General features: G+C 37.8%; 1 protein-coding gene across 1 annotated transcript in view; it reads right to left on the bottom strand.

Annotated features, from left to right (window-relative positions):
• The window catches only part of LOC129773942 (homeobox protein 10), a 123,622-nt gene extending 108,715 nt beyond the window's left edge, over positions 1-14,907 (bottom strand). The window contains exon 1 of the mRNA XM_055777618.1: positions 14,672-14,907. Within this exon, the coding sequence (XP_055633593.1) occupies positions 14,672-14,907 (236 nt within the window). The remainder of the gene's footprint in view (positions 1-14,671) is intronic.
• Between the last annotated feature and the right edge of the window lie 7,493 nt (positions 14,908-22,400).

The following is a 22,400-nucleotide window of genomic DNA, read 5'->3' as shown; positions in this document are numbered from 1 at the left end:
TATTCTTTGTTTTTTTGTTCGGAGCTCGCTAAACGTCAAAAAATCGTACCTTTACACTAGAATACCCTCTTAACAGCACTCAGAACAATATTAACGTAATCTCCAGAGCGACTTTGGCAAAAAAAAACCAGAATCGTTTTGGCGATACGACTAACAGCGCAAATATCATGGATGTATCGCAATGTCGTACGAGGGCACTGCTTGTTCGGATACGGAAGAGATTTGTCGTTTATTCTCCAGAAAGTTCTCCACTGTGTTTTCTGATCGTTCACTATTTACAGTGCAAGTTGCTTCCGGTGGCATGAATGTCCCTGTGGTAAGCTACTTATTCAGCAGTTTCGATGTTGAGGAATGCCAGATTCTCACAACTCTAGCCTTTTTCATGGTTAGAGACGAATGAACTGAAAACTGTGAACTTATTCAAGACACCGTTTCGCTCCAGCAAGCAGACAGCAGTTTCTCTCAATACTGTCAGACGCATCTGTTTTGCTTGATACAAATGTGAAACGGAGAATAAATACCGTACACAGCGATGCAATTTTGTTCGGTGGAGACACTGTGTCGATTTGTATGCCGTCTGGTGGAGAGTGCTACTGTATTCTCGCACCACTTCATTTCGGCATCTGACCTGGAGTGCAAGTTTAAAATTTCGAAAACGAGAGCGTTACATTTGGGGTGCAAAGATTTGAGCGTTAATACCTCTCTGCCGGCTGAGAGAGGTAAAGAGGTAAAGAGGTAAAGATGAAAGATGGAAGATGTATGAGCGATGTTTGATGTTATTCACCCAACGTTTCCATAGCTCAAAATCGGCTTTGGACACAAAAATCTATAAATTTGCTTGAAAGCCCATTGAAGTCAAGGTTGATCAGTGTTGGACGCATGTCGTCGAATGACACGTGAAGCGCTATAAATATTGTGGTTGCCCTGACTAACCTCCGAGCTTGAGCTTGAGCTTGGGTAATCGCCCTGACTAACATCAGAAGAGAAATACTAAATAGGACGTATCGCGTTGGTTTTTATATCGCTATGTGGAGATTGGTTGTGTATGATTCGATCACACGTACGAATTGTTGATTTTATGCGTTATCAAACGGATAACGGTGGTTGGGGAATAAATATGTAATCGTCTCGGGCCGTCTCGTGCTAGCACCAGAAGATTATTCGCGATTGATGATGAGTGTGCTACGTACAGGGTGGCGCATAAGACATTATTTTATACGAATTTTTTTTCTGTGCAAATTGGTTGCGTGACTTATGCGCCACCCTGTACAATTGCATTGTAGTTAACTATAAAAATTAAGCCGAAAACGCCATTATCAATCAAGTACGATCCAATGCACAAACCATAAAAATTGTAAAAGTTCACAAAAAAGGTATAAAGTATCAGTATCTAAAGTCCTCGATCTCTATTTCTAGTACCAATCGGCCACCGATCTGGACGTTATCTCGTTGCTATCAGTGAAATAAGATTCGTGAAATAAAATCCGAAGTGATTTTTTTCATTTCTATAATCCGTTTGAAATTCTAGTTATCCACAAAGTTCTGGTGTCGGCGGAATCGCGAATTAAGGTGAATGTCCGCGTAGTTAAAATCTCGTCTTAAACAGCAACAAGGACACAAATCTTGTGTATTGTTCTCGCGAGAACAAGAATTAGTCAATCTTCAATTGCGTCTAAGAAACCACGTAAATCTATCGATTCTTTTCAGGCTCACCCAAACTTTCAACTAATGAGTTATTTAAAAAAAATTCGATGTATTCTAACATAACATTCAAAGTTATCGAATGCGAAATGATTATTAATTTTTGTTTGCTGGAAGAGAGCTCGTTCGCACCCCTCACTCAGTGAAAGGATTCATTCATCGACTCATTGAGTTTCATTCTTGTATTTTTATAATATTTATTTCTCACCGTTTTTATTTCGTAGTCCCACGTTAACAATGCGGTCGTGTCTTGGACACCACCTTTCTTAATTCTTTGTTTTAATCACTAATTTTTGTTTTTGAAAAGGTACATAAACAATTGTTGCATCTTTTCCGGCTTTCTTTAGCTTCTGTAACTTTTCGTGAGCTTAGGAAAACAGTCGAATTTTTTTTTATTCTTTATTTTTGAGACATTCAATCTCCTGGGCTGATTCGTCTGAAAACATTCGAAATGTTTCCTGTGCACAAGAAAAGTGGTAAGTGGTTTTTCGGTACGCACTTCGTCTGCTTCCGTATCTCAATCATCATTCTTCAAAGTTTAAAGCCTCTTAAAAACAAAGAAAGAAAGAAAGAATCCTCATCAGCTCCCCTGTTCCGAGAGCCGCTGTTTGCTGATTCATTTGGGTTCTCTGAAAAACGCTAGAAAGGCCTATTTTTGTTGTGGATACCCCCACTGGACGCGGCGATTCTCCTGAAATTTTAAATCATTTAAATCTTAACCTGCCACCTCCACGATTGCGAAGGATCCCTTTACTGCGGACGATACTTCGGTTGAAAAATTTTGACATGTATGCAGCAATAACCAGCCTTCAGTGTACATTCAATGCAGTTTCTACTGCAATGTTTCACGTTTTACTTTGAAACAACGGTTTCTGCAACTTATTTTAGGTGAAATAAAACGGATGAATCCTTCGATTGAATAGCGGCTAGTGCCCTTTCGCCTGCGAACTGAAACATTTTCACGATAAAATAATATAAAAAATCATCAATAAAAGCTTCTGTTTGGGGGTCTCCGTAGCCACATTGGTAGCGCGTTCGCTTAGTAAACGATCGATCGTGAGTTCAAAACTCAAGGCCCTCATTGACCATCTTTGTGTTGTTACAGAATAACTACGTCCACGCAACAATCATCAGCGATGGAGATCGATCCACGGTCAAAATAAGATCGATTCATCCATACAACTGCTCTGCTCTGCAAGTCATATCGGGCTGCTGTTCTATAAATAACTTAACAATGATCAATCAACTGTCTCCGCTGTCCGGTCTAACTGGATAATGGAAGAACAGAAGGAAAAACTCTTACGCCTGAATGGCTACTGTGTAAGTGTGTACCATATGCAATGGTATAGAAGGGAATACTCTAAGGCCGGAAAAATGGCAACTGTGTAATGTGCTAATCATAGATATTATAAACATGTGACATTTACCTGATTAAAATTCGACTCAGTTACAGCTAAAATGCTAATGAGCCTAAATAAACGAAAGGGATGAAAAAGCTTCTGCTTCCCAAAATTGAAGAAAACGATATATCTTTTTTGTTAGTTTAACATATCTTCTAGTTTTATAAAAATCAAAGAAACACCATTGCGAGTTTTGCGCTCTCGTAGCCAATTGCTTAGTCACACATATCATAGTTCATATCCTGTTTTGACCGGGGAATTTTTCATCAAAGAAATATCTCAGACTTGCATTCACACTGAGAATAAGCGTTTACTTAATGGCCGATAAAAATGACGTACGTTTAGATGGGAAAGATCTAGGTCCGTTAGTACCACCAAAGCAATGCCATCATTGCGAATTGTGAAAAGAAGTGAACAGATCCAATAATCGTGGAACGATCAGATTGTAAGTTTCGCTATAAATGACGACGCGATCAGACTCGACCATCTCCAATATGGATGTCACTTTACATATGCTTTCAGTTTAAGAGACTTTGGATAGAAGACTGAGGAAACTAAGATAGGGAGAAAAAAAATCCGTCGTTTTCCGGCAGTGATCAATATCGGTGCATAAGAGCAATCGGTTTTGCGCTAGATGACGAGAGGAAGCTGTGTTTTATGCTAGCTTATCTAAATTTCATAAAATATCAATACGAGCAAAGAGAATGCAGAGCAATTTTAAAGTATAGTATGTGCTTAGAATAGCAGTAAACTTTTATAAATATTAATTCGCGTTCAATTAAGATTTGAGAACTTAGTATCATCATAAAACTTTTCGTAGTTCACTTCAAGAAACAACTGTGTAATCATTCCCTGTGGAGTCACTTTAGTTAGATGTTATCAATTAGTACACCCCATTAATGCACCCTTATGAAATTTCCTGAAAAAAGGAGCAGTCTAAAACGATACCTACTTGCCGAAGAAGGAAAGCAATTGGTGAGAAAAGTGCTCAAGGGATGAGGGAATAGGGAACCGTTTTCATGGCATTGTTCGCAATCGCTCAATATCAATTGTGTCTTTATTTGTCGTCATTAAATAATAATAAATAACGGAACCCTATTAATTATATCTCATATTTGGCTCGGATATTTATATTGGGCCAACCTTTTTTTCTTCTTCTATCAGGAAATGAAAACTTCCCTCATTCCATCATAATCGTTGATATAGAATGTAAGCTCACTTTCGAAATGTTGGACGCTGCGAACAGTCTTTGACACTCAAACGCAAGAAATTGATTGAATCGAATTATTTGTCGATTCGATTAAAATGCCTGCAATATGTTGAAACAAAATTCCTACGATGAACAATATTAATCCCACGTTTCAGACTCCCATAGCTGTGTAGTAAGGGATTTGCTGTGATTGTGTGTATATTTTTACCTTTCCATTCCAACATAACTTTTTTTTCCTTCCGAGAGGACATCCGGTATCATACAGCTTCGTGCTTGCTTAGGCTTCGCACAATGGGCATTATAATTATGGCTAATGATTGCCTGGCAGTGTGGAAGGTGGTGGGATTGCCAAACAAAGCATAAATTTCTATGCAGTCAGGAGGTGAGTGAATGGAGGAAGATCGAATCCTATCAGCAGCAGGATGACAATAAAGAGATTAGAAAAAGGAACCGAAGAAAGTAATGGTTCAGAAAAGTATTTGAAAGCATTGAGCTGGTTTCATATCTGAAATCATACGTCGAGCGTGCGTTTTGAAATTCGTTTAATGAAGGCTAAAATACGTTATAAAAATCAAAAAATTTGAATCTAACAAAAAATAACATCTGCAACAACCGTTTATTCAAACGCATTCTTGGGGTATTCTAAAAAATCTTCTTTAATACTGACATTTACTTGAGTCACATGAGTCATTCTGACTTTTAAAAAAATAGCAAAACACTCCCCAAGCATCCCAGGTTTCCCATGAGGAAGCAAATCATTGCAGCCCGCCTATTCAGAAGTCAAACATTGGTACAACGTGAGCCGGATGAGTTTCAACGAACAAAAAGGATCCCAACATCAACGACTTTGGACACCTTTTTCATTTGTGTCAACTTTTTCATTATTGTGTTGTGTGTGTCGGAATATGCTCTCCCCGCGCCGGTCGTGCTTCCCTCGCTCCTCGGCAAATCTATTCCTATCCATTCCGACCGACCTGCGTCGAAAATAGGGATTGCACCGAAGAGCAGTCTGCTTAAGCTACCAAAAGAATGAAGGATGGAAAAAAGATGAATGAATGACAAACGTACTCTCGCTCGCTCCGTAGGGAGTCAATAATTTTCAACTAAAATTTTCTACACTTCAATTCAGCCACGACCAGGTATATGAATGAAGCGGAACCCATTAGCCGTGAATGCTACCACACGTTTTGAATGAACTACTTTTCACATCTCTGTAACCAAGCTGGGCCGGCAACCGGCTGAGTAATGATCGCGCATTGAGAGATGGAATGTTTATTTTAGATCCAGGCAGGGATTTGAATGTATATTTTTATTACGTGATCTTCTACAGAACGGAGGCTGGGCACAATTGAATCTGTCTTTGTGATGTAGAGTTCGTAAAGCTTGATTACTACGATAGACAAAAAAAGTACGGAACTCGGTCTGTGGAGAGTGAGATAACTTGGACGCGCGTTGAGTAAATAAAAAATGTAACCGTACCATAATTTATTGCAAAACGTTATTCATATGACCGGGAAAACATCACTTTTTAAATCTCTTTTTTTATTTAGTCCCATTTTATATATTTTAGGTTCATTAGCATTTTAGCTGTAACAGAGTCGAATTTTAATCGTGTACATGTCACATGTTTATCATATCTGTAATTAGCACATTACACAGTTGCCATTTTTCGGCGTAAGAGTATTCCTTCTATACCATTTGCATATGGTACATTTACACAGTAGCCATTTAGGCGTAAGAGTATTCCTTCTGATCTTCCATTATCCAGTTAGACCACCGGACAGCGGAGACAGTTGATTGATCATTGTTGAGGTTATTTATAGAACAGCAGCCCGATGTGCCTTGCAGAGCAGAGCAGTTGAATGGATGAATCGATCTTATTTCGACTGTGGATCGATCTCCATCGCTGATGATTGTTGCGTGGACGTAGTTATTCTGTAACAACACAAAGATGGTCAATGAGGGCCCCAAGTTATGAAATCTCTTCAGTTGGATTGTGAATTTGTGAGAAGTGGAGCGAAAGTTCAAAACTATTTACTTTGCATTCGAGCACTTTAAGATTAATCAGGACACTTTTGGACAACTTTTTTAAGCCAAAAAATGACACTATGTCAGTTTGAATAATGTTTATTATTATTATTATTATTATTATCATTTATTTTCACAAATTTAAGACATTGAGAGTGTTGCGATTAAAATGTTGATCAATGAATATTTGTCCGTATGTAAAATTTCGGACGGCGCCGTAGCCGATTCGATAAATTTCTACATTGCACTCTGCAATGTTCTAAGACGATTTGATTTCAATGATACTTTGATCATCAACGATAATTGTTTCCACTCCGGATTCATGAGTACATACCATGAATTCATCTCCATGCAGGTTGATCCTTCTTTGTATATTCCCAACCGTGTTTGTTTTCCTGACTACATCAATTCCTCTGTACATTTTGATCAGTTCATGAAGGAGAAAATCCATGAAAATCCAATCCATTCCAGATTATCTTCGATCGGGTATCGCTCCTACGATCTTCATTGCAAAGTATGGGCGTATCAATTGTGATAATATGTACTTTACTGATGGGTCCTCTATGAATGAGTCCACAGGATTTGTAGTGTTCAACGAAATTTTCAGCACCTCCCACAGTCTTCAGTTTCCTTGCTCAGTGTATATTGCTGAATTGGCAGCAATTCATTGGGCGCTGGACAGCGTCGCCTCACGACCTATTAAACACTATTACATTGTATCGGATAGTATTAGCTTTGTCGAAGCTATCCATTCAGTGAGGCCGGAAAAGCACTCGCCGTACTTCCTTGAGAGAATACGAGAAATTTTGAGTGCTTTATCCAAACGCTGTTATGTCATTACCTATGTCTGGGTCCCTTCATATTGCTCAATTCCGGGTAATGAGAGGACTGACTCATTAGCAAAGGTGGGTGCTATTGAAGGCGACATTTATCAGCGTCAAATCGCCTTCAATGATTTTTTATCTTTAGTCCGGAAAAATACCATCGTTAACTGGCAACGCAAGTGGTTTCACTCGATCATCCCTAAGGTTAGCCTTAAACCATGGGTCAAAGGTCTGGACTTGAGGCGGGACTTTATTCGTACCTTCTCTCGGCTCATGTCCAATCACTGTTCGTTAAATGCACTACTCTTTCGTATTAATCTTGCCGACAGCAATATCTGTGTTTGTGGCCAAGGTTACCACAACATCGAACACGTTGTTTGGTCGTGCGAGGGGTATGTTGTTGCCAGATTGAGTTTAGAAAACTCTCTTCGGGCCGGAGGAAGGCAGCCCAATGTGCCGGTGAGAGATGTGCTGGCTCGGCTAGATCTTGATTACATGTCCCAAATATATGTTTTCCTCAAAACTATCGATCTTCGAGTGTGATTGTTCTTGCATCCTTTTCCCCTCCTTTTCGTCCTTTGCGAGCTATCGATTCCCTTCCATTAGAATAAGTTGAATTGTAATACATATTAGATGTAAGCATAGTTTTAAGAATTGAGTGTGAAGTGTAAGTGTGAATGAGAATGTGAGTATGAGTGTGAACATTGTTACAATCTCCTTACATCCCATCCTTTTCCTATTGAAAATGTGTCACCCTTCTAAACTCGAGTCGACCGCGAGTAATCGGTTTCCTATTTTATTAACCATAGAATTAAGGAAACATGTTGATATATTCTAGTTAAAATATAGTTAAGAGTTTGGTTCTTTTAAACTTATGTAACTGAGCCTGTAAAAATAAACGATTTAATAAATAAAATTTATGAGTACATACTCATGTACTCATTTAGGGAGATCCGAAAACTGAATTTTACTGACTCCATAAAGCCTCCCCTTGAAGTTATAATTAACCATAAGCGCCTCTAATTTAACATTGTTTTCAATCAGTGCTGTATATTGTCAATAAAAAGTAAAACCAATTATGTAACCCGCTCTCTGTCGAAAACAAGACATAAAAGTGATTGTATTCGCTGCTACAGCAATGCGAAAAATCAATCCCCTGATTATGTTCATAGGATCAATGCTTCTAAAGCGGTACTGTGGTAACAGGCTTTCAAGTTATAAAAACATCGTATGAGTTACACCGCTACACCTTAACCGAGTCGGATTTGACTCCGCATGTGGGATGTGGGAATCAACAATCATGAATCCTTTTTCCTCCCGTTCTTTCGTTTTTACCACCTTTTTCCTCTTGGGCGGAAACGAGCAATGCACACCGTTCGAACCAAACCGGTGGGGCCCAATCGCTGGGACACTCGCAGTCTCGCAGCCTAAATAGAGAAATGACAATATCAGGATGTGCGGCAATCATAATAACAATAACCGATATACCTTCACCCCCGCCGTAACCTTTGCCGAGAAAGATGTTGGGGTTTTGTTTTCAAAGCGGTACTGAAGCAATATAACGCGCATAAAAGTGTGTGTGGTTTTTGATTTTGATATTTTTTACGATCCTACCGATGCAAATTGTGCTAGCCGATACACAGCAAAATCAAAGTACTGAAAATTAAAAAATTACATCACAAACAATGGCCGGTGAAAGCAATCAATATTTTTTATCCTGTTTTAATATTACGAATTTTGTTTAGCTCAATTGTAAATACCATTCAATTTGCTTGATTAACATAACGTTAATTTAAACAAAATCAAAATGATATCTACAAATTTCGACTGAAATTTTCACAACCGAAAACATCTAAATGGGTAAAAAATTCCTCTAGTATTTATTTGATATCCCATACACAACGTTTCCTCAGTCCTTAAATAGCTTAAATTGGCCAAAATTGTTAACATTCCTATTTTCCCATACGTTTGTTCTGTGCTTTCCTGTGCAGAAGTCAGAGAAACAGAGACGTCATCTAACGTATCGGTGATAAGATAGACATGGAAGAAAGGTAAAGAGAATAGAAATACAGTAGAACCCCGATTATCCGTGAAATAGTCGGGCTAGCTCACCGCGGAAAACGGAAATCGCGGATAACGCTATAAAAGACTAAAATGAGTTCCAAACACGAAAAAAAAGATATTTCGGATGAAAACTATGCTTTATCAATACATAAATGATCAAACTATCCATCTACTAGGTCGAGTACATCAGATAATGTGAAAGCCATGACCAAAACAAAAGTGCATGAGCCGACAAATTCGGGGAAGGCGGATCACCCGCTCGCGTATAATCGGGGTCTCACTGTATTTGCGACTCAATGGGGGACTCTGACCTGGAAAATCATACCATTTTTGCTAATTTTTGACGTAGGATTACGTCTTTCGGGAACACATTGGGGATTTAAATTGAAAAACGAAAATCGATCGCATCGTGAAAAATGTCCAATTTTAAACGCTCAGTCATTTCATGATGGATTGATGAAATTCTTGCGTCAATCAATTTCGACACTCCATAACAATTTTTTTTAATTGAATTAAGTAATATATGTCATGAAACTAACTATCTAACAATTGAACAATCTCAACCCCTATCTTAACGGACATACCCAGTTTTGATTGGTCGAAATTAACGACACAAGCGTCGGTTCATGTACTTACAATTATTGCTCAGTTTTTTTCCTGATGGATTAACGAGATTTTTGCATCAAACTATCTGAGCATTATATTATATGAAACTTATATTATATGAAACTAACTACCAAACAACCAAAAATCTACAAACGGAAATACTTCCTTCTGATTGGTCGAAATTGAAGATGCAAGTTTTCATTTGTACATTGTAAATTATTGTTCAGCAGCGTTGCCAACTATAATTTTCAAAAATCAGGAAGGAATCAGGATAACTCATATTTGGTTGTCCCGAAAGATCGAGCTAATTTTTGGGAAAACAAAAGATTTCTTGTAGGCAGACATACTTTTATTCAATGTCATATGCACAATTTCATTTTCCAATCTTTCCTCATATGGAAGTTTGTCCTGGATCGCTGCCTTTAATTTTTCCCCGTACTTGTGGGAGTTTATTGACTGATTAGTTGGTACGAGCTCATAATACAAAATTTCTTTCCAATCCCACCATGCACAGAGTATGACTTTCTTCGGGTGAAGTCCGGCTTTGGGGTTAGCTAATGGTAGTTCATTTCACTCACCTAAATTATAGTAAATGATCCATGCTAATCTGATGGAGTATCGATGATTAGTCTTCTAACACCCAACCTGAACGGTCTAGTTTTACATTTTTATCCGCAAAAATCAACTGATAGGGAATATTTCTACGCATCTATTGCAATTAATAAAATGTTATTTTCCATCAGATAAACAATTGAATAACTGTAAAATATTAAGCGGAGTGAAGGATCGGACCGTCGTCGGGTATGGACGTGTTTTTTTTCTCGCTCCGCGCTTGTTTGTTATTTTTGCCACGTCCGACCTGTTTAATCGTGTTTCGGTTAAACCTGTTGTACGGTATAATTAGTGAACGTGAATTGTCGATTGGCCAGAGATTCGAAAATCGGTGAAAATCGTGAAATTTGAAAAGGATGGAAGATTTTTTTTCATTTGTTTTTCTCTGCTAGCGGTACTCATGTTCATGAAGTAAAATATGTGCGCGTCTACTGTCGGTTTATTCTAGTTTCGTATTTTTGTTTTTGTGATGTGGCGCATAGCATGTTGCGAAATTAGGATGGTGATGTAATGAAGAATGCTTTAGCAGAAATTAAAATGCCGAATTTCTTCATGTAAAGTGCTAGCGGCAGGAAAGTTCCGCGTCATCTTCGTTCGCGTTCCTCTGTATTGTTATTCTCCTCTCTATCTTGCGTAATTCAATGTGTATATGTGTGTCATAATGATGCTCTCTAAAGTGTACGCAACACTTGCTCAACATGAGCACATATGACGAACAGCAGTGATATTATCACTAAGATGAGGAGCCCTGCGGTCCCCTTAATACGATTCATACTATCCAGCTAAGTTTAACTGTTTAACTATTACTATTATTTTTATTTTCTAAATAAAAATATTAAATATAAATTATTATTTATATTTTCTAACAAAGTGATGGTAGTATTATACGTCATCATAGCATTCCTGGGACAATTTGTTCCTCTTCTCTTTTTTTCTATATATGTGTGGTTGTGAGAGGCAGGGAGTTTTGATTAGGGATCGTTTTTTTCCGCTCACTTACTATTTGCTCACTGTTTCCATCACAACGCCGCTCTCTAAAATAAAGTTCATGAGTCAAGAAAAGATATGTAGAGATGCTCATAAGAAAAGTTTTTGTGTAACTTGACATCAAAGATTTTAACGACCCCAAATGTATAAAGTGGCTTGTTATACCTTGTTTTTTCACCTGGTGAGTTTTCCGGTGTTCGTTCGTGATTATATTATGAAATAAGATGTTGAGCCAATTGGCATGTGCATTTGTAGAGTAAATTTAGATTACATCGCTTTAGTTTTGTTTTCGTAAAGAGTGTCTGTTGCTGTTAGTGGAATTAACGGTGATTTCTGTAGTGAACGTAGCATGTAGTAGCACCAATGCGAAAATGCGAAAATAGCGTGAAGATAGAATAACATATGTTCAGTGAACGTGTTACGTTTGGAAGAGAGAGAGAGAGAGAAGTTAGATTAATTTATAAGCAAAAAGATTAACCACAACCAAGGCGTTGCAGGGTCAGCTGCATGAATTGTACGATTACATCATGAATTATTGGCGGTCGTAGGAAAAAGTTTTAAAAACGTTGTGAGAAAAAATGTTGTAGGTTAAGGTTCTCAGGTTAAGAATATATCGTCGATTAGAGGAATATTAAAAAGGTTTTTAGCGACCTTCTCAGGTTACCAAAAATAACCGCGATATAATAAAAATATATAGATCGAGAGTTTTTAAAGAAGTTTATTTCTGACCTTCTAAGGTCAGGAAAAATATCTATGTAAATCTCATTTCGCCGAATAGTTGAGAGTTAACGTTTTTAGAATCACATCACTTACCGCAGTGAATCCTGATTTTCCTAACCATTCCCACTAACAACTATCCCTTCCATGATAAACGCTAGGGAACCACGCTATAGAGGCGACTCTTCTGGCCTTCGGGCGGCGAATATCATACTAGCATTCCTTCCCTTCCCCTGGTGACTGTAAGGACGTGGCCGGCGTCGTTATTGACAATTTAAAGCTCGAATCACCGAAAATTGCACAACGAGAATGATTTGCTAGTCCCAAGCGTCATTCTGTGTGTTCTTTGTGCAATTTGGTTGGTTCAGGTCAATCACGGAGAGCAACTACGAATTGTACAGTCTACCCAAGCTCAAGCTCAAGCTCATGCTAATCTGATGGAGTATCTTTCTATCGCGTTAACCTGAAACATTAATAAATTCCGACACTGTACCTTCGATAACACGAATCGTTTCGAAAGAGATAATGAACGAATGAAAGAATAAGCGTTATACAAGGACGGACCAGAGAACTTTTTGTGTAGGCTATATAATATAGCCTAACTTCTCATTTCCAACCTGGAAAACATTGGTAGGGATCCCAGTAAGTTAATTACGGATAAATTTTATTGCGATATGGGAAAAGTTAAAAAATCAGGAAAAATCAGGATCATTTAAAAAAAAATCAGGGAAAATTGAATGTTTGCAAGGATATCAGGAAACGATCCAGTCATTTTCTGATAGATTTACGAGAGTTTTGTATCAATTAATTTGGGCACTCCATAACAATTCATTACAGTGAAAATGAATAAAATTATATATTTTATGAAACTACAAACTTTAAAACCAAGGTGCCTGGGGGAAATTGACATAGCAAACACATGAAAGTAGGGGGAGTTTTTGTTACCACCGAAATTTGTTCCCTAACAGAGATTCCAAAACCAAGGTAATCGACATTGCAAATATAGGCAAGTCAATAGAGTTGCGAGTATGCAACTCGAGGGCATTTTTATGTTGCAAATAAGATGGGCGATACAGTAAGTTATTGGACACCACTGACACCGAATCATGTCAAGTTGCTGTGACGGACTCGATTATTAAGCACGAAATTCACCACTTTGCTATGCAAATTACGATCGCTTTTAATACACTACGCGAAATGGAAGTTGGGAGATCCAGAAGGCACTTAAATCTCAACTTAATGGACCCAACCAACGTCGCGGTAAAGGAAGCACTATGGGGTGTTTCGCGGAATGACATCTTCATATCGTCAGATGATTTTGAACGATATGAAGAAACACATCACGCCACACCAATGTTTCAGTTCCTTAATTCATTCGATGTTTTTCACTGCGGACTCGAATGTTCTACGGTTGTATGCAACAGTATCGACTTCAACGTTATGTCGCTGTATTTCGTGCTGTTCACAATTTTCGCAAGGTTTGCCCCTTTTTACAGACACTACTCGAGATCGACAACCTCGTAGCCAGAATGGTTTTTATCGGCTCTCATTCTAGTTCTTAATGAAAAACGCGCTGAAAAAAAGCATAAGAATCTAACCCCGGTAAATGTTGCTTCTTACAAACAGCTCCTGCGATCGTTCAAAGTGTTACACAGAGAAGCGTATCAAGTGTACATCACTGGGATCCAGAATGGAAAAAAAGGAAAACCCGTAATTTTTCTGGAAGTTCGTGAAAAGTAGACGAAAAAATTGTGGGATTCCAGAGGTAATAAGTTACAGTAATCGATCTTCGACTTGTGGACAGGAAACTGCCAATCTCTTTGCGGAGTATTTTCAGAGCGTTTATCAAAACGACCACCGAGTATCGTCAACTCTTCAATCAACAGAATCGTTGACTCGTTGGATCTCTCGCAACGTGAAGTGAAACAAGATCTATCGGATCTGGATTCGGGTAAATCAGCAGGACCAGATAGACTCCCCACAAAACATCTGAAAGAGTTCAAGGATGAACTTGTTGAACCTCTGACTACTCTATTCAATTCTTCGCTCTCGTCCGGTTACTTCCCGCCGCTGTGGAAAATTTCGCACATTACTCCAATCCATAAGATGGGCCCACGCTCAGATGCCGGAAACTACCGGGTCGTTGCAAGCGAAATGTTTACTCCCACCTTTATGAACCGATTATTGCCCGTGTTTGAGCAACACAGCATGAGTTCTTAAAAGGAAAGTCAGTTGTGACAAACTTGTGCGAATTTTGCTGTACCGTCACGGATTATATATCCAAAGGGTATCAGGTGGACTGTATTCATACAGACATGAGCAAGTCTTTCGATATGGTAGAAATAGATAGTATAATGCGCGCGGTAGCTGATTTCGGCATTGACGGAAAAATGTTGTTAATGGAGTTCCGCAAGGTAGTCATTTGGGGCCTATTCTGTTTGTCATGGTGAAGAATAAATTGCCATCTTGTTTGACCAACGCAAAAGTGCTTATATACGCGGATGATGTGAAGATTTTCCTACCCGTGAAACACATCGATGATTGTCATCGGCTTCAGCAAGACTTGATCAATTTTGGGAGATTTGTCGAGACCAACGGACTGAGTGTAAACCCCAACAAATGCTCCGTTATTACTTATACCAGGAGAGCTCAGTCGATAACTTTCGACTATAAGCTGGGGTGTACGGATCTTCAACGAGTAGAGTATGTTCAAGACTTGGGCGTGGTAATCGATCAATTCCTCACGTTTAACTTCCATCTAGAACGAATAGTCAAGGAAGCGTTGCAACTATTTGCTCTCACCCGTCGCTTTGGGCAAGAATTCACCGATCCCCATGTAATTCTGAGGATATATACCAGCCTTGTACGGTCCAAACTTGACTTTGCGAGTGTGGTATGGCGACTACAATACGATCTGCATATCCAAATATTAGAGAATGTACAAAAAAAAAGTTCCTGAAGTTTGCGCTGAGGAATCTAGCATGGAGAGGAGAACACCTGCCAGCATACGAAGATCTCTGCTGTTTGGTAAACCTGGATACTGATATCCGCGATTCTGTGTTTCTGTGTCTACACAGAATCGCGGATATCACATTCTTTTGTAAATTGTAAAAACAGGGGAAAAATCAACCTCGTTTCTCTTCGCCGCCTTAGGGTGTTTGCTCCACCCCTGAGGTCCAGAAATTATACTCAGCACGAACCTACAACTAGATTCATGCGTGAGTTTAATATGCTCCAAGAAGTGATTTCTATAAATATGACAACAGAAGAAATTCGAAGAAGACTAAGATTATTTTTAAGAGGGCAACTAAATGTATAAGTAGATATGTGTTTTTTGTGTTTCCATGTTTAGTTTTTAAGCTGAGTTTTATTCGTTTGTTACCATGTCTAGTATTTAAGAAGGATAACGGGCTTGCAGCCTATAGTCTAATAAAACAAAGCCGCCACCAGACGTCGACACTATATCACTGTAATCGCGAATGTCCAATGACAGATCAAAAACGCCTCCAATGGACACTGAGTGGTGCCTCAGCATGTCGAATTTAATGTAACTTACTGTATTTGGAACTTTAATCCCTTAGCGTATCATTTAATATGTCATAACGTAAGTGATTTCACTACTCTGCTGAGCGTTATGCAAGTACACCACGAGTGTGACTCAATGTTGTGCGCGATAGGGTTATTGTTGGTGTTCAAATTGCTTGTGTATAACTTCGGATATTTTTTAGAATGCTGCGATATTTTCATTTTGCGCTCTTCTCAAAAGAAACGTTTCTGTTAATATTATTGGCCTCTATAAAAGTTGCATTACTTTCTCATTCTCGAGATAAGCGCAGTTGCCATCATTAGTGGAGAAAGTTTTTCTACTGGCAAGTAAAACCAAATTACATACCAAATTTCAGGACGACATTTACTTTGTTGATGACTAAATAAACGAAATAAACTCTTCCTGTTAATTTCGATTTAACCTCGAAATAGGTTGGATTGCTTTATTATGTTAAAGATTAGGTCAAATGACATACTTGTTGAAGACAGTTTTGCGACTGGCACACGAATCCAAATGACTCATAACATTGCAGCAAAACATTCACGATGGTCTAGCTTGATATTCCCCAAATAATTATTTGGCGCGCAACCTTAACGCCTGATTCGCCATAGCGGCAGTTAGATGCATTGATGCAATGTAAAAGGCACCAACGAAGCACACAATTGTTGATTTCCCACACAATTGTGTAATTTAAAACCTGATGCAATGGCGTCAGTTTGATGTAATGATTGCAATACAAGATACATCCGCGAGTGAGTAATTTGGTCGTGTCCGCAGCTCAATCCGAAACGAAGACATGTGATGACACAAACAAAGAAGAATAAGCGACGTGCATTGCTTCGAATACAGAACGATACTGAAAGTTTGCCTTCCTTCCTACTTGTTGAACTAAAGAGAATTTCAACTTCTCCATTTCATTCCAAACTCCTGTTGAATTACTCTTCCTCAGTAATGCCTTGAGAAAGGCATTCTATCCACCGCCGAGGCCCGTCCAGCCAGTTACCAATCGAGTGTGCTACGAAGAATGAAAGTTTCCTTCAGCGAGATCCAACTTTTTACTCTAGGCCAGGGATTTTCAGAATTTTTTATGTGGCAGTGCACTTTTTATAGCGAAAACATTTGACGACTGATGATGCCAGTGATACTACAGCGATGAGCGGGACCACGTACCTTATCCTCACCATAGATAGCATACTGCTCTTTAGACTGACTTTAAAGCACGCACATGATAACAATTCGATTATACTTTTAACCAACTGCAAATCGACTCAGTCACTGAAGCACAATCTCTGTCTACGAACAATCCATTATCCTTCCAGTATTGTACCGATCATAAATCATAAATCATAAATCATAAATCAACAATACAGAAAATTTAAAAAAATCATTCTTCTTCTTCTTATTCATCTTCGTTCATTACAGAATATATCCAAAAATCAAAGATGTGTATTTTGTCGTTTTTGAGTTATGATTTTCCAAAGCTAACCGATAATCCGAAAAATCATTTTTTCCCTTTTTCCAAAAATGACTTTCTAGAAATTCAAAACTTTTTAACAACTGGACCGATTCATATAATCGAATAAAAACCAATGACCTTTCTTTTGGAAAATTCTACTTGCGAAAAATTTGGATACTAGTCGCATAGATCTAGTCTGTGGCATGTGAACATTGAACGAAGACTAAAAACAAGTTAAACATAACTCAAAAACAAACAAAAATTCACATCTCTGATTTTTGGATATGTTATGTAAAAAAACCTTATCTCTCAAGAAAAAATATAAAATACGCTCTCTATCTTTAATCATGTAAACTGAAAAAAAACAAATACAATAAAAAATCACGAAAACAAAAAAAACTAGTTGTTTGGTTCAATTTGATATATCAATCACCTGAATCGGTCCAATAGTTCAAAAGTTATGACTTTTTGAAAAAAGTCATTTTTGGAAAAAAGGGGAAAAAGTTCATTTTTCGGAACACCCTAAAATGAAAATGGCCACTCTTAAAGAAAAATTAAAAAAATACTGGTCTTATATTTTGCGATAAAGAAAAAAAAAACTACAACTGTTCACGAAAATTTAAGAACCACTATATCAGTTTGGCATGGAATGGCTGTATATATATTTATCGAACAAATCTGAATAAAATTCAATAAACTCGAAAACCTCATGTTATGTTATAATAGAATTGATCAATGATGTTGTATTTTAAGTAAACGTAATCATTTTTCATTTGAACGAAAAAATCAAAGGGTTGCGTTTCATTAACATTTGACATAGTTTTTAGAGTTGGGATAGTTGATGAAAATTAATTCCAAAACATTTCAAGCCAATCAATAATTCAAACCTGCAAAAGGTAAACTCACTTGGATTTCGTTTTCAGTGTAACAATGCGCGATAAGAAAAAACAAAATGAAATTTTCTCATTTTTCTCTCTTCGACACATATGTAAAAGTAGTAAAAACTGATACCTTTATTACCATATTTTTCAGATTTCCATTGCTCTGATTGCGCCGAAGTGATACCGGAGAATCACTTGGTTGGTCGACGAAGCGTTTGTTTTTATCCATACCCAAACAACCGAGATTCAAACGGTGTCATTTTATTGCTGTAACACAATTTTCAATTCCAACCCAGAAAATGTTTGCCCGTTACAGAGCCAATGAAACGATGGTACATGAGGCAGCAACCGCTTCGAGGATATCGAAAGATAATATCGTTCGATATTGGTTGTTTCGCGAATACCGAATTTATCGTCGAATGGTATGGTACCCATTGTAATTGTTATTCCCGTACTATTAGAATAGAGGAGCCATGTTCAGTGTGTTATGCGATGAAGACACCGCATTTTTGACCGATTGTTACGTAGAATTTTTGATAGCCAAACAATGCATTTTTCCAAAAATACAAAATTTAGACCCATACATAAGATAAAATTTTCTGAATAAAGTTCTCCTCATACTACACACACTTTTTAATATATTTTATTAGTATAATTAGCAGACTTCAATATCATCAGAAAGTATGTTGAAATCGAACCAGAAAATATTAATCCGATGCAATGATCTATTGAACTAACAACCCTTCCTAATTGGTGTCCCTATTTTCCCCCAGTATTAGATAGCGAAATTAGGCATGCAAAAAATATTCAAAATAGACGGGGAGGAAATAAAATCGGCGTGAAATCTAAATCGATCTTCGCGCGCCTTCAATCGCTACGGATTGGAAGCATATTATGCGGAACTAAAATATAGACAATATTTTATATATTTTGCAAAGTGCATACCTCAAACGCTATGCAATTTATTGAGCAAAATTTGTCATGCGACACATGTTGAGACCGTTCCACTTGATAGAATCAATCGATTTGATGCAAATTATGAGCAATCTGGATGATGTAACTTGAATTCATTTATAATTTCCTAACGAAATCAAATGTTGCAAAACTAATTAATCAAAAGGGCCGTTAATTAAAATCTAAGACAAGTCTCAGCCACTGTCCACTGAACGTGCGATGCCAAATGAAAAAATGACCCCCTATTGTGACAGGTTCGTTCCATACAAACGTCATAAAAAATATTATTAAAAATGGAAACGTGAACTACGCCATGCTCACAATTTGTCAAGATGACGACAGCGAAATGAAAATTAAAACTGTGAGAAAAAACACTTCACAAAAAAACCTAGCCCTCCACAACCACCCTCCCAATAAGAGACAGGAAAAAAATCGCGACAAAAAATCAGAGAACCTGGAAAATCTGTTTTTCAACACGAATGTTTTTTCTATGATTTATGATTCAATAATGAACGACCCTCACTCAGTACCATCGTTATTCGCGCTGAGATGTTCTCAAACTGTCGCACGCGTTTCAATTGCTACTTTTGCTCATTATTCAAATCGCAATCTTACAAATTAAGCGACCCTCATCTGCGAGATGCGCCTTCCGATTTTTTTTCTCCGTCGAAGAAGTATTGCGTTTCAACTCCTGTTCTCTCTCTCTCTCTATTCCGATCTGGCTGTCAATTGGAGAAATTGATTTCGACTGCAGAGCATTTCTGCCCTCTGTTGGAATGGCGTTTATTCCTCTTTATTCTGAAAGACTTCAGAAGGCAAAAGTCGGAAATGCTTCCCAATTTAGATTCGTCGGTTATTTTTCTTCATCACATTTTTTCTTTTGTAGCGAAAATGTGAATTGCGCCAATTATGAGATTGAAGAACATTCATCATTTTCTCACTTTTACTTATGATATTATGGCATCCTGTAGTAGTATTGGATGGGGAAATTTGCTTATAATTGGCGTTTCAAAATTCTTGAAAACGAAAATAGTCGATGGGCGCGTTATTTACGTGTACTTTCAATGCCAGTAAGTTTGAATTTAACATATTTACGTACATACCCTACAAGTACGCCATAGTAAATAAAACAAACAGTTCGAGTATGTACCACAATTATGGTTATGAAGAATAACTCCATTCTTCTTCTCCAGTTTTAAATTAAGAAAAACAAGAAGAAATACAATTTATGATCAATCTTTATCATTATAAAGCAATTCTGTGCCAAACCAAATTTTGATGCGGTTCTCTCAAATTTTTAAACCTTATATATAAAATGACAGTTGACCAAAATAACGAGTGGGTTTGTAAAAGGGCTTTTCAAAATCATTGATTTTTTTTACAAAATCGTACCTCGATATCCATATGTCGGATAAGACCAAGATGTGCGCCAATTTTGTTAGAAAATTAATTTAGAATTAAAAATTTATGAATTTAGGTAATAACTATTTAGAAAAAAATTACATTTTTAATACATCAATAAAAATCTAATTCAAAGATATATTTTAAACTTTTATATCTCAAAACAACCCTCTGATATTTTTTGAACAATTTATCAGGAAGTTCTTTTTTCATTTAAACAAAGTTTGACACATAGTGATGCTGTATCGAACTCACTGTCCACCTTTGTGGATGATTTTCTAAACATAATATTTTTATATAAAAAAATAATATAAACATGGAATCTACTTATTTTTTTTTATATAAATCGTTTATTTTTACAGGCTCAGTTACATTAGTTTAAAGGAGCCGAATTCTTAAATATATGTTTTAAAACCATACATAAATAATTTTCCTAACACTATGGTTAGTAAGGTGGAAAACCGATTACTCGCGGTTTACTCGAGTTTAGAGGGTGACATCTTTCAGGAAAGGGATGGGATATAAGGGAACTGTTACAATGTTGATGATCACACTCGATTCTTAAATCTATTCGTATATCTATTGTATATTTACATTTCAACTTATTTTACTGTTTATACCAAGGGGGCCAATTGCTCGCAATGGATGAAAAGGAGGGTATAAGGAGATAGGTACAATCACACACGAAGATCGATAGCTTTAAGGAAAACATATATTTGGGTCATGTAATCAAGGTCTAACCGAGCCAACACATCTCTCACCGGCACATTGGGCTGTCTTCCTCGGGCCCGAAGGGAGTTTTCTAAATTCGATCTGGCGACAAGATACACCTCGCACGACCAAACAACATGCTCGATGTCGTGATAACCTTGACCACAGACGCAGAGATTGTTGCTGGCAAGATTGAAACGAAAGAGAAGCGCATCTAACGAACAGTGATTGGACATGAGTCGGGAGAAGGTGCGAATAAAGTCCCGACTCAAGTCCAGACTTTTGAACCACGGTTTGAGGCTAACCTTAGGGATAATCGAGTGAAACCACCGGCCCAATTCATCTTCGTTCCATTTGCGTTGCCAGTTAGCGATGGTATTTTTACGGACTAAAGAAAAAAATTCATTGAAGGCGATTTGACGCTGGTAAATGTCGCCTTCAATCGCACCTACCTTTGCTAATGAGTCAGTCCTCTCATTACCCGGAATTGAGCAATGTGAAGGGACCCAGACAAAGGTAATGACATAACAGCGTCTGGATAAAGCACTCAAAATTTCTCGTATTCTCTCAAGGAAGTACGGCGAGTGCTTTTCCGGCCTCACTGAACGGATAGCTTCGACAGAGCTAAGACTATTCGTTACAATGTAATAGTGTTCAACAGGTCGTGAGGCAACGCTGTCCAGCGCACAGTATATCGCTGCCAATTCAGCAATATACACTGAGCAAGGATTCTGAAGACTGTGGGAGGTGCTAAAAATTTCGTTGAACACTCCAAATCCTGTGGACTCATTCATAGAGGACCCATCAGTAAAGTACATATTATCACAATTGATACCCCCATACTTTGAATCGAAGATCGTTGGTAATCTGAATATCCATGGATATCTTGCTTCATGGACAGATCAAAATGCACAGAGGAATTGATGTAGTCAGGAAAACAAACACGGTTGGGAATATACGAAGAAGGATCAACCTGCATGGAGACGAATTCATGATATGAGCTCATGAATCCAGAATGAAAATTTAGCTCGATCAGCTGCTCAAAATTTCTGATCACCAATGTGTTCATAACCTTACACCGGATGAGGAACCGAAGAGATAATAAATTGAAGCGATCTTTTAGTGGGAGTACGCCTGCCAAAACCTCGAGGCTCATGGTATGCGTTGAGGGCATACATCCCAACGCAATACGGAGACAAAGATACTGAATTCGCTCGAGTTTAATTAAGTGTGTTTTGGCAGCTGATTGAAAACAGAAACTGCCATACTCCATCACTGAGAGAATAGTTGTTCGATACAAC

This window comes from Toxorhynchites rutilus, chromosome 3 (genome assembly GCF_029784135.1).
Source record: "Toxorhynchites rutilus septentrionalis strain SRP chromosome 3, ASM2978413v1, whole genome shotgun sequence".
Taxonomy (NCBI): Eukaryota; Metazoa; Arthropoda; class Insecta; order Diptera; family Culicidae; genus Toxorhynchites; species Toxorhynchites rutilus.
Note: the sequence above shows the minus strand (reverse complement) of the source record. Positions and strands in the feature narration are given on the sequence as shown.